The sequence below is a fragment of the Erpetoichthys calabaricus genome, chromosome 5 (genome assembly GCF_900747795.2).
Source record: "Erpetoichthys calabaricus chromosome 5, fErpCal1.3, whole genome shotgun sequence".
Classification (NCBI taxonomy): Eukaryota; Metazoa; Chordata; class Cladistia; order Polypteriformes; family Polypteridae; genus Erpetoichthys; species Erpetoichthys calabaricus.
In genome coordinates, this window is record NC_041398.2 from 2795354 (window position 1) to 2807745 (window position 12392).

A 12392-nucleotide genomic window follows, 5' to 3' on the forward strand; every position below is an offset into this window, starting at 1 on the left:
TGTTTCTTATAGCATTATAATTTTGTCTTGTTTGTAGTGTGGTCAACATTTGTGTAAGCAGTAGATGTGTTAGAGAGGTAACAGGTAACATTTTGATTATATTTTGCTAAAATGAACGAAATGACTCGAAAAAAGATTCGTTCATTTTGCTGAACGAGACTCAAAGGTCGAGTCGGTAAAATGATCCGAACTTCCCATCACTATTACAGATGCAGCAGGGTCAACTGCTTTGACGCTTTGAGCCAAAGCCGTTCAGCAGATGAGGTTGCTGACCAATCGGCTGCTGACGGCGCCGATATCAATGACGTCATGACGCTAGCGTGCCTCAAAATCACGTGACCGGAGCATTTCAAACAAGCGTCATAGTGGCATATGGAGAGCTCGACACTTCAGTATCCAGCAGCCCATCACTAGTTTGATCTTATGAGACCCTCGCGCTCCGACTTCTTCACGGCCGTAACATCAAGCAAAGGTGCGGAAGGTGACACAAAGTCGAACGTGGCGATCGCGTACCGGTAGGAATGCCAGCAGTGAGGAAGATCGCGACATGCTGGGCGGCTTTAAATTTGCCTGACGCCGCGTGGTTCGCTTTTAAATGTTGGGGATTGAGCTCTACGTGGAGGTGGAGGTGGAGGTGGAGGAGGCGGCACAGCAAATCGCACCTTCACGAGTTTACTGTGGATGACGGGGGTCGCGCACTTTTAGCTGCTGCTACGTTAATTTATTTTCCGGTCGATGTCCCGTGAAATGTAATGCTACATCTGACTTGGCGGAAGCGCGTTAAGTCGGGATCGCGTCTGCTCTCGTGCACTTTTCCGTGCCGTTTCTCCTTTTGATTTCGCGCATGCTCCGAACTTTGCTGTCCGTCGGGCACGCGTTTGTTCAGCCGCTCGGTCCCGCACGGCCCCCTGTCGTTCATTTCTGATTTTTCTCGAGCTGTGCGTTTTCTTTGTGTTTTTTTCCTTTTTCCTTTAAAGCCGTCATCGGTTAAAGTGGCGGCGAACGATGTAACTTTACAGGGCGCGTTCAGGTTTTATTTCCACCAGTTTGTCTCATACTGAGACCTATTAGAAAAAATTTTAAATGTCAAATTTATTTATATGGCACATTTAAAACAACATAGGAATGCTGTGGCCAAAGTGCTTTACAATAATAGAATTTAAATAATGATTTCATTCGTTGGTATTTTCTTATCAGGAAAGATGCTCGTGCGGTTTCACTGTAACAGAGAGACTTTGATTTGTTTAATGGGAAATAAAAAATACAAACCTTACACAAGCTAGTGCGGCAGAAGGAATACAGTAAAATCTACATCTGGCATTACGAATACATTTTTTGTGATATTTGAAACGGTATTGTTTTATTTAATGTCTTTTATCCTTTACAACTACTTTCAGTATTTCTCTGTACTTTTATTCCTTTGCTTACTAGAGATGGCCGTGTTAAATGAAGATCATGACTCAAATCAGGGTAGTGGTGAACCCATCAGGGCTGTTTGAATCCAACCATATAAAGTCATACAAATGTGAAAGCTGCAGAGCTCAGCACAGCCGCGACTCGACTATTATGGGCTGGAGTTCAACTGTCTGTCCTCATTGTTTAAACTGGCAGTGCCGCCTCAGACACCTTGATGAGCAGATTCTGATGCCCATGTTGGTGAATCCCTGTTGAGCCCACGCCTATCTTGTGTCTCAGACCCTCGTGCCACTAGGTGGTCTTTAGGTGCGATTCCTGCTGAAGTCTTTTTATTTAAAAAAAATTTTTTTTTGATTGTATTGAAATCACACAACATTCCATACAAATAGATCAATTTTACAAGAACAGGATTGAAAACAAATCAACCCCCAACCCTGAGAAAGAGAGCATGGGAAACAGAATAAAACTTAAACCTAGTAAAAATAAGCAAATAGATAAATTAATAAGTGAATACAGATAAATGGAGAAACAAAAGAGAATAGGGTAAAGAATCTGCCTCCTCAGTGCTTTAAAAGCTTATTCTAAAATGTTATTGATCAGATCTTGCTGGGTTTTGAAAAAGTTCTGCACAGATCCTCTAAATGAGAATTCGGGGCCTGCTGCTTTCCCACTCGGAAGTGACTTTATAGCATCTAGTAATTCTGATAGCGCCAGAGGTTTATCCAATTCCTCTGCACTATGAGTATCTATTTGTGGTATCTGTAATGTATACAGAGATGCATTAGATTGTGTGTTGTCTTCTTTAAACTCAGTAGAATATAAGGATTTATAGTAGTCTCTAAGTGTGTGCTTTATATTTTTATTTTCAATGATTTTGTCTCTGTTTCTGTTGGTGATTACTGGGATTGCATTGTGAACTTCTTGCTTGTGGATTTATTGAGCTAAGAGCTTATTACTTTTCTCTCCGTGTTCATAGTAATTATGTCTGGATTTATAAATGAGTTGTTCAGTTTCTTTAGTTGTTAAGAGGCTGAGTTCTGAATGCAGAGCCTCACTTGGACACCTGGCATGTTCTTCATCTATTCTAGTAATTTTGTTGGTTAGCTTTGATACCTGCTTGGTGTCCAGTTTATTTCTGTGGGAAAGATCTGAGATAATCTGTCCTCTTAAGAAGGCCTTCAGGGTTTCCCAGAGTGTTCATACAGAGACCTATGAGGATGTATCTGTCTCTAGGAAAAAGCTGATTTGTTTTGATATAAATTCTGTACAGTTCTCGTCTGCTAATAGAAGTGGGTTAAGATGCCATCTGCGAGATGAATATGTGGGGCATAATGATTTTATCTCCAGGATCAAAGGGGCATGGTCAGAAATAACATTCGCGTCGTACTTGCAGAATTTAATCGTAGGCAAGAAATTATTATCTACAAAAAAATAATCAGTTCTTGAGTAGCAATGATGCCCTGGTGAGAAGAAGCAATATGTTCTTGAATTTGGGATTAGAAATCTCCAGGGGTCTGATAAGTTGTGGTCAGTTACAAACTGTGTGATTGTCCTTGCAGTGTTAGATGTCATCACCCGTGTGGCAGGAGACCTGTCTAGGTCTGGATTTAAAACACAATTAAAATCCCCAGCCATTATAATTTTATGAGTGTTCACATTGGGAATGGATGTAAATACATTTTGGATGAATTCGCTATCGTCCACATTGGGTGCATAAACATTTATTAAAATCGCTTTACAATTAAATAAATTACCCATAACAATGATGTATCTCCCTTCAGGATCAGATACAACATCTGATGCTACACATGAGACTGTTCTATGTATGAGAATTCCCACACCTCTAATTTTCTTTGTAGAGCTGGAATGGAACATTTTGCCAGTTCAGTCTTTTTGCAGCCGGAAATGATCCTTGATTAGTAAGTGGGTCTCCTGTAAAAATACTATTTTAGCATTTAGACCTGTTGGGTGAGAGAATACCTTCTTTCTTTTTAATTCGTGATTCAGGCCTTTAACATTCCAGCTCACAAAGTTAACTGTCCCGTCATGGAGTCATTGATTCTGAATTTTTGATGTCATTCTGTAGTCTTTACCAAAAGTGAGACTCCTTTAACCTTAATTTCAAATTTTCCCAGGTGTTATTGCCGTGCAGTCTGTTGCTACTTTGGTAATTATAATTATAAGGATTAAAAGAATAGATTAGAGATAGCTTGCTCTCTTTATCTCCCTTCCTGGTCCCCCAACCCCGCTTTGCCTCCCCACGTGAGTCTGAACCCCACTTCACAAAGTCCCAGTCCTTCTGACATACCTAGAGACAGAGCACGTCCAAAACAAAACAAGCCCCCCAGCAGTGGTGTATGTTACTAATTTAATTTCTTCCACACATACGTACATATATGCATATAATTGTAATTAAAATAAAAACAGATGGTGATCGAGAAGGGAACAGGGTGTATAATTACAGTACCAGTATCATTGCAAGTGGATCAGACAGCCGGTGATGTCTTCTTTACGATGCCATGACAGGGTGCGACTTACGGTCTTATTTCAGGAAAGTATCGGGATCAACTTTCTTAACTCTTTATCTGCTTCCTCTCTACTGGTAAATATGTAATATTTGCCTTGAATCTCCACTTTCAGTTTGGCAGGATACAAGAGGCTGTATCTGTTATCGGCTTTTCGTAAGCGCTGTTTAATATTATTAAAAGAGGCACACTTAGTAGCTGTTGAGGGTGAGAAGTCAGGGAAAATACGAATGAGGTTACTTTCAAACATAATCTTTTGTTTCTGTCTGAGAAGTGACATTACATTTAATTTAGATTGTAACTTCTTGAAGCGCACAATAAAAGTCCTATGCTTAGAGTTGTTCGATCCCCGTATGCGATAAGCTGCAGTTATCTCGGTGTCTGATTTAAAGTCCTCTCCAATTATTTTGGACAATAGTTCAGCTATGAATTTCACTGGGTTTGGACTTTAATAATTCTCAAGGAGACCTTCACTTCTAATATTATTCCTTCTGCATCCATCTTCCAGAGCAGCAAGTCTGTCTCCATGTTTTTTGCATTCAGAATTCTCAGCTGTTGCTTTTCCATCAGCAATGGATGGTAGATTTTCAGCTGTTTCAATTTGAGTTGTGAATGTCTGCTTAACATCCTCCAGCTGATCGGCAAATGTGCTCAGTTTAGACGCATTTTCCTGAATGTTCTCCTCAGTTTTTTCCAGCATACATTTAAAGGCCACCTCAAAGCGATTATATACGCGTTTCTCTGAGTCTTTATTATCCTGCCACTGCTCTTGCAGCTACTGCCGCAGCTCTTGCAGCTCCCGCCGCGTCTTCTCGCTTATCTTCCCTTTTGTCTTGAGCATAATATTTATCTATTTCTTTATCTCATTCTTTATCTCTTGCTTGAGCTCAGCGATCATCACCTTCAGTTTGGACAGATCATTTCTGCTTTCGTGCACTGTAGGTGAAGCGGTGAGCTCTATTACAGCTGATGTTCCTGGCTCGCAAGGAGTAGGTGAAAGCGCGGACTGCAAGGCCTTTTCCAGTTTCACGTGATCTTCTCCAATTGTCGAGCTATCATGACCTGCATCACTAGCATATTCACTCCCATTTTCGCTCTCAACTGGAGACGATGCAGTGGACCATGGTCCAGAGGAGTCTGGGCTTTTGCCTGGCTGTTCCAGGTCAGTCTCTGATAGGCCGTACCTTGAACTTGGACTTGCCTGTCTAGGCTTAGATGTAACTTTAGGTTTCTTTTCCATTTCTTTCTGACCCCCTTTCTTGTTTATATATGCTTGCATAAACTGTAATAGAACCATCGGGTTGGATAAACACAGGATACCTCGGGAAAATAAGAAATAATAACACCACTGGTAAAGGAGCTCAGCTTCAGATGTCCATCTCCCACAATGGATGAGACCAACTCTTAAGTTTCTTTTTAAAGGGCATATCCATCTTGTGGTTTTCCACCTCCTCAGATGCTCCATTTCTTTTCCAGCTGCTTATCTCTTCCTGCTTTGCTGACTCAGCTGATATCTCCGTGATTTCCACACACAAGTCCCATAGTTGCAGTTCATTAGTTTCTGGTTCAACTTGCAGATTATCCACACTTGATGTGTCAACAGACCTTTCTGTGTCAGCAATGCTGTCAGGATCAGTAAACTGTAAATTATACCAAGTTCTGGTTTGCCAGCCCAATCTAATACTTTATCTGTATGCCACCATCTCCGTCCACATATCTCACAGTTTTCCCCTTTTTTAGACAAACACAATGACTCCGTCTTAACCCGTGAGTTTGCTCAATTTCAACATCAACATCTTCTACTGGGACTGAAGAGTTTAGAGGCTCCTTCTCATCTCCAGTGTCTTCATTATCTGATGTAGTGTTAGATAAATCTCTCTCTTCATCTCTCTCTGGTATGTCGATTGTCACCTTTACCGTTGACTTTACGTAGTCTAGAATGGTGGGCCCTTCCAAGAGCACCTCCACGTCTGACACATTTCACAACTCCATCCTGTCCAATGACATCTGCAGGTCCCTTCCATTCTGCACAGTCCACTCTTTTGTCATCCACTTTGTCTCAGATTTATCATTTTCAGAATTCACCTGTCTCTGGAGTGCTCTCCATATTCAGTCTGAACACTCTGCTTCAGTAAATGCTCTTTTTGGAGTGTGCGGCGCTGGAATATGTGCTCCACTGACACACTCCTAGTGGTGCCTTCTAGGGCGAGTGGTCTGTCCACAAGAACACAAGGAAGATTTGGATTTCGACCAAACACCGGCTGATATGAGCTGTACCCATAAATATTGTGCATGGTATTCTTTACCATTAGTGCCCAGTGGCGCTAATCTGGCACTAACAGTCACATCCAGTATTCTTTATCACTTTCTGTATAATTTCTGTGAGTATCTGATTGTGTCTCTCAGGTAGTCCATTACCCCAGGGACTGTATGCAGCGGTGGTCTTTGTTTCAATGTTAAAATTCTCTGCCATCTCTCTGATTCCCCACCATTATCACTAAGTAGTTTCTGAGGAGCGCCATGTACTCTTATCTGAGAACGAATGAATGAATTGTGTCACAATTTCTGACGGTCTCTTTGTCTTTACAACACTTCCTGCAGTGAAACGTGTGAATGTGTCAATGATGTGAAGACCCCGTACTCCTGTTTGACATTCATGTCAGTCTGTAGCCGCAGTTTCTTTGTATTCATAGGCTAGCGGCAAACCAACAGCTGCTCTGAGTTTGGGTTTGCCGTATTTCAGTCGAGTCTCACAATTCTCAACAATTTATTTAAGTTAGGAAGCCCACTCTGCCTCTTTGTTACCTGTGCAGTGAATCAGTTTGTGTAATTGGTCCAGTGAATGAGGTCCACATTGGAGGTGAAGGTTTAACAAAGCCTTTTACTTCTCTCCTGCACTCCTGTTTTCTGAGACTCTTAGAATCTCACGTTCACAATGCTTATCATTTTTATTTCTTGATCTGAGATGCTCACACAGTAATGAGCAGAGCTGGTTAATTCAAGAGTCACTGGCTGACTAAACATCACTGCTTTGTCATTTTAATTATCTAAAAGTGTCCCTGCCCTTTTTAAGGATGTTTTACTGAACCACATTGGCATTTCAGCTGGCACCACTTCTGTTTCAGTGCCACATCGTGTCTCTCGAATCTTTACAGGAATTTTCACTCGTTTGGTGGAATTCACAACTTTGCCACCTCCAAATATGAAAGCTCTGCTGCTTGAAATGTTTGAGTTCCTCAGCTTTTTGACTTCATTCTGGTCAGGCTGACTAATGTCGTTGTCTAAGCATTTCTCTCCATAGACTGTGAGTGTGCCAGTAGAATCAATTACCGCTAATCCTAAAGATTCGACCAGAACACTAAATGTGTCTGAGTTTGATTCCTTTGTAGATGACGTCATGTTTCATTCTTCACAGTCCTCTGTATTTTCCAGTCTCCTCTGCTATTATCACCTGTTCATTTATTTTTGTTCAGTCTTTAGCCCAGTGCTCTGACGATAATGCATTTTGATCTCCTACCAAATTTGTCTAACAGATTTTTGCCTGGCAATGGCGACTTCTTCTGGCTGCTTTGCAAATGCCACCTGTTGTGTTGTCTGACTGGTGAAATACACAGTTTCTTGTGTGACAGTAATGCCCATTGTCACCAGACTTGACTTTACTACAAAAATTCTCATTAGCGCCAATTCCACTGAAGCAAAAGTAAGTGCCATCTGTGCTGTTAATGCCAGCTGCCTTTGGTTTGTATCTAAACACGCTGTGTCCAGCAGCTTAAAAGCTCACACAGCATCAGGACAGCCATGTTACATCTACACATGCAGGTCACTCCATGTCACATCATCACACTTATGGACCTCATCGTCACAGATTTTAATGAGACTTGGCCTGCTGATTTGGTCATCTGAGTGACCCATGGAACTGAAATTGCATGTGTCTTGGATCAACAATGATAAGGAGATTTAAGATTAAAAAGTTTGAACACCATGCTGAATTAGGACTTTGACTGGCTATTTCTACCTAAATATAAGTTGAACAGAAATGGTTCTCATGTTGTTTTAAAGCTGTTTTCCAGCAATATAGTTTGTGAAAATACAGTGGAACCTTGGTTCACGACCATAATTCGTTCCAAACCTCTGGTCGTAAACCGATTTGGTCGTGAACCGAAGCAATTTCCTGCGTAGGATTGTATGTAAAAACAATTAATCCATTCCAGACCGTACGAGCTGTATGTAAATATATTTTTTTAAAGATTTTTAAGCACAAATATAGTTAATTACGCCATAGAATGCACAGTGTAATAGTAAACTAATGTAAAAACATTGAATAACACTGACACAAACACCCAGGCTCCCTCTCAGCAGCACACGCTCTCTCTCTCTGTCTGTCTGTCTGTCTCTCTGTAACATTGCAGCAGTTCGCGCTATAGCCTTGCAACCGACTGCTGTATAAACACTTTTTTTTTAATGAGTTTTAAGCACAGGGGAAAAAAGGAACATTTGAAAAATCTGTAATACAAAAACTAAACCATAAACCACCAAGAAAACTAACCTTGCATGAGTCGAGGTCTGGCATGAAGTGAGGAGAAAATGAGTGGACAGGAGGTTACAGTTTTGAGGGAGAGTCTGGCTCCGCGATGGAGGGATGTTTTCCTTCAGGTGTTTTCTCTCTTGTGATTTCTTGGGTTTCTGGTGTTTTTAGCTGTTTAGCTGGTGGGAACGAAAGCCTCATGCAGCAATTCCAAAAACAAAGTCCTTGTGACCCAACCCTTCGTGTTTGCCCTCCACATCACTGGCAGTCTGGCTTTGTTCACGTTGTGCTGCTTGAAAGCAGGAGGGTTCTCAAATTGGTAAATGAGTAAACTGGTAAACAGTTTTTCCACCTCTTCCAGCACTTGAAGCCTCTGCCTGGTTAACGCTATAAGTCCTCTTGCAATATCAGCTGCTTTAATAGATTCTTTCTGCTTTAGAATAGTCGAAATCGTAGGTTTTGACTTCTTGTACTCGGCAGAAAGATCAGTAACACGAACGCCACGCTCATACTTTTCAATAATTTCTTTCTTTACTTCGATTTCAATTTTCTGCAAAACTTTCTTCTCACCACTCTTCACTTGGTTAGAAGCCATGGTTAACTGCAAAAGCACACAAAATACTGTAGAGCACAAAGAGTTCACAGGTAAAGCACGCACGTCTGACTGAGAACAATGAACAGGGAGAGGCTGAACACGATTTTAAATACAGTAATCGGCGCATACGAACTGGAAGGGAAATGAAATAGAGCACAAAGAGTTCACAGCAAAAGCACGCACATCTGACCGAGAACAATGCAACACTTGGGGAAATCATCAGCGCGAACAAACCGAAAGGGAAACTGGCTTGTTCATATACCGAGTGTGTGGTCGTGAACCGAGGCAAAAGTTTGGCGAACTTTTTGGTCGTAAACAGAGTTTTTCGTGTACCGAGACGTTCGTGAACCGAGGTTCCACTGTACTATGCTGTCCCCAAAATGAATAAATGACCATGTTATGAGTGATTATAATACTCAAATTTGAATAGTTAAATAATCTATATTTTAAAATCAGCCAATTGTTTACTACAGCTACCTTATAATGTCATGAACATCTCCAGAAAATTTGGTTTTGTTAAAATCTGTGATAATGAGGTCCAAAAGTTTGATTTGACGTTGAATTACCCATCAGTAGTATCTCTGCACCAAATCGATGATGTAATCCACCATAGAAACTGCACTCGCCCTTTTAATTCTGTAAAATCTGAATATGCCTCATAGTTACGATCCTTTTTCTCCTTTAAACACAACATCAAGCCTTTCTATCAGAATAGTCGCACCTTCATCTTAGTTCAGGTCTTCTGCTCAAAGTGACATCTCAATGCTGTCCCTGTAAGCGACAGTCCAACCCCAAGTGCGTGTTTTTTATTTCTAAGCTCAGTAACCCGTCTCCATATTAAATCTTCATTTTTCCAGCTCTTGTATGCCTTTCTCTTGTCAAATGCAGGCAGGATTCTATAATTAGCAGCCATCCTCGAATACGAATGTTAAACTTAAATAACAACACAACACATTTGATGTTAGTCACACACTTTTTATTCTTCTCTCCCATAAAACACAACCGTCATGAGTAACCTCCTACAAACCCGAATGTCCTACTCCCAGTCGGGATGCAGTCCTGTAATCCCACAAATAGGAGCACATATATAAGATATAAAATATAACAACTTAACAGAATGAAGCTCCCGATGCGCAGTTCAAGTCCAGCGAGGATATCCAACAAAGCCCTAAATATGACGGCTTTAATAGACCTGCCGTTGCGGTGTCCAAACATGATGGTGCTGTGTAGATAAAGTGTTGTCATATCTACATGGTGGTACTGAAATGTATACAAATCCCCTTTAATGAAGGTCTGCAGTGCACTTTGATCACATCTGAATTGTTTGATTTATAATTTTAAACTGTGAGGCAGAGGAGGAAATCAAGAAAAATGTGTCTTTGAACCAAACCTCATGGAGAGCACTGTGACCCTGAAATGTGCTCATTATTTTTACTGACTTTATGAAGTTAATTCTACACTTTCATTTTCACAGGGCTTTCCTATTTCACATGGTTATACACTGGGCTGTCCATGTGAGAAGTGGATCTTAGAAGAGAAGGGCAGACACTTACTTAAAGAGAGAGAAAAGTTTCCCACAAAGCATGGCTTCTGCCAAAGAAGATGGCGTGGATGAAAGGACGGTGGACATTAAAGAAGAAGACTGTAAGCGGCTCACACCAGAGGATGTGTGTGTGAAGCTAGAGGATCACGAAGAAAGAATTTCAGTTTTTAAAGAGGAGGAGGAGTGCAAGATGGTGACTGCTGCCATTAAACCTGAGGATCTGAATGATTTTTCCATTGGTCTTGAACTTCAAAAGTATGAAACTGAGGATATTTTCAAGCAAGATTCCTGTGAAGAATCTCCATCCAGTTTACAGCCCTGGCCCACTAGTACGGGACAACTGGCTACGCAGGAGAATTCTTCAGAGCTGAAATCAGAGTTATCAGAGTCTGAGGAGAAAATCATCGAGGGAAATGGGAGAGAAGGAGAAGAGTCACCTGGGAGTGTTAGAATAAGTGAGTAATGTGATTAAATATAAAAGAAAGAGATCATTTATAAATTCTAACATTGGGTGCTTTGATGTTTTTAGAAGATTGAAATGATAGTGGAAAACACAGTTAATTGAACTTGGATAAAAACCACCTGCTCGGGTGCATGATAACAAACAATAGGTTACCTAATAAATGATAAATTATAGAAACTTGGGTGAAAAAGGAGAAATGACTTGAACATCATGAAGCTTTGACTGAAGTTCTGAAGTATGTTAGGCCAACATTTTACATTACATTACATTTATATAGCGCTTTTCTTAGTACTCAAAGCGCTATCCACACAGGTAGGAACCGGGAAGCGAATCCACAATCTTCCACAGTCTCCTTACTGCAAAGCAGCAGCACTACCACTGCGCCACCTGTGAGGACGTTGTACCTTTAGTTGTGGTAATAAGAGTGTAGAAAGCACATGTACTTATTTGACGGCATGAACTGCTTGTATATAAGGTTAGTCTTTTATTTGTGTCAACATATTGCAGTAGTTTTATTAAAAATAAGTGTTGGTCTTTCTAAAACCGTTCACGAGTGAGATGCCCGTGCACTGTGTCATCCCTGGGCGCCCGGGATTCCCGGGAATGAAATGCGGGATTCTAAAATTCCCAGGAATGGATAAACCCATCCAGGAATGGATTCCCTAGTTCACAGAGATAAAGATTCACCTCTGATGCTGCGGACTCAAATATCATTTTTATCTTTATTGACAATTTCTTCATGCATTCTGCAGTTCTGTTGGTGAGGAGTTTCTTTGGATCTCTCGGCTGTCTGTCACTCTGAGTGCGGTTTTTGGTCGAAACACCGGCACTAAGCAGTTTATGTATTTGAGATTTGCAATCATCTGTGAAATACGTGTCCTTGTACCATTGTTTAATTTGGTAAAAAAATCATTATGATAATATCTCTTACAGAATTCGTAACTGTCTTGTGACAATCCACACTCAGTGTGTGCATAATTAGTATTCTTTTATTTTTTTTTAGGATTTAAAACTAGGTTCGTACCATTCCAACCAACAAGCCACTAAGTGGGCTGATTACAATTTCTAACTAATCAACGTCCACTTGATAGCAATTTATATTTATGTACCAGCTCAGTAAAACGCTGCATCCCTTTCCTCCCATCTACCTACACATTCACAGAAAGGCTAATAAAAGGGATTTTATTCAAACATCTAATGCCTGGTTAATTAATTATACAAATAAATCAGTCAACAAACACTTACTGGCAGATGGAATCGTGGATCTAAATGGTCTACAAGGTGACATCTTCCAGAACTGAACGTGGCTGGTTGTCCAGGCTTAC

At 40.8% G+C, this 12392-nt stretch overlaps 1 protein-coding gene across 4 annotated transcripts in view; it reads left to right on the forward strand.

Annotated features, from left to right (window-relative positions):
* The first annotated feature begins 280 nt into the window (after positions 1 to 280).
* The window catches only part of LOC114652509 (gastrula zinc finger protein XlCGF26.1-like), a 90436-nt gene continuing 78324 nt past the window's right edge, over positions 281 to 12392 (forward strand). For 2 of the 4 annotated variants that reach the window (XM_051927869.1, XM_028802879.2), the window contains exons 1-2: positions 281 to 472; positions 10536 to 11059. In XM_051927869.1, coding sequence (XP_051783829.1) covers positions 10645 to 11059 — 415 coding nt within the window. In that variant the 5' untranslated portion in view covers positions 281 to 472; positions 10536 to 10644. Of the gene's footprint in view, positions 482 to 10535; positions 11060 to 12392 lie in introns of all 4 variants that reach the window. The other 2 variants (XM_051927867.1, XM_051927868.1) reach the window with 2 other exon arrangements.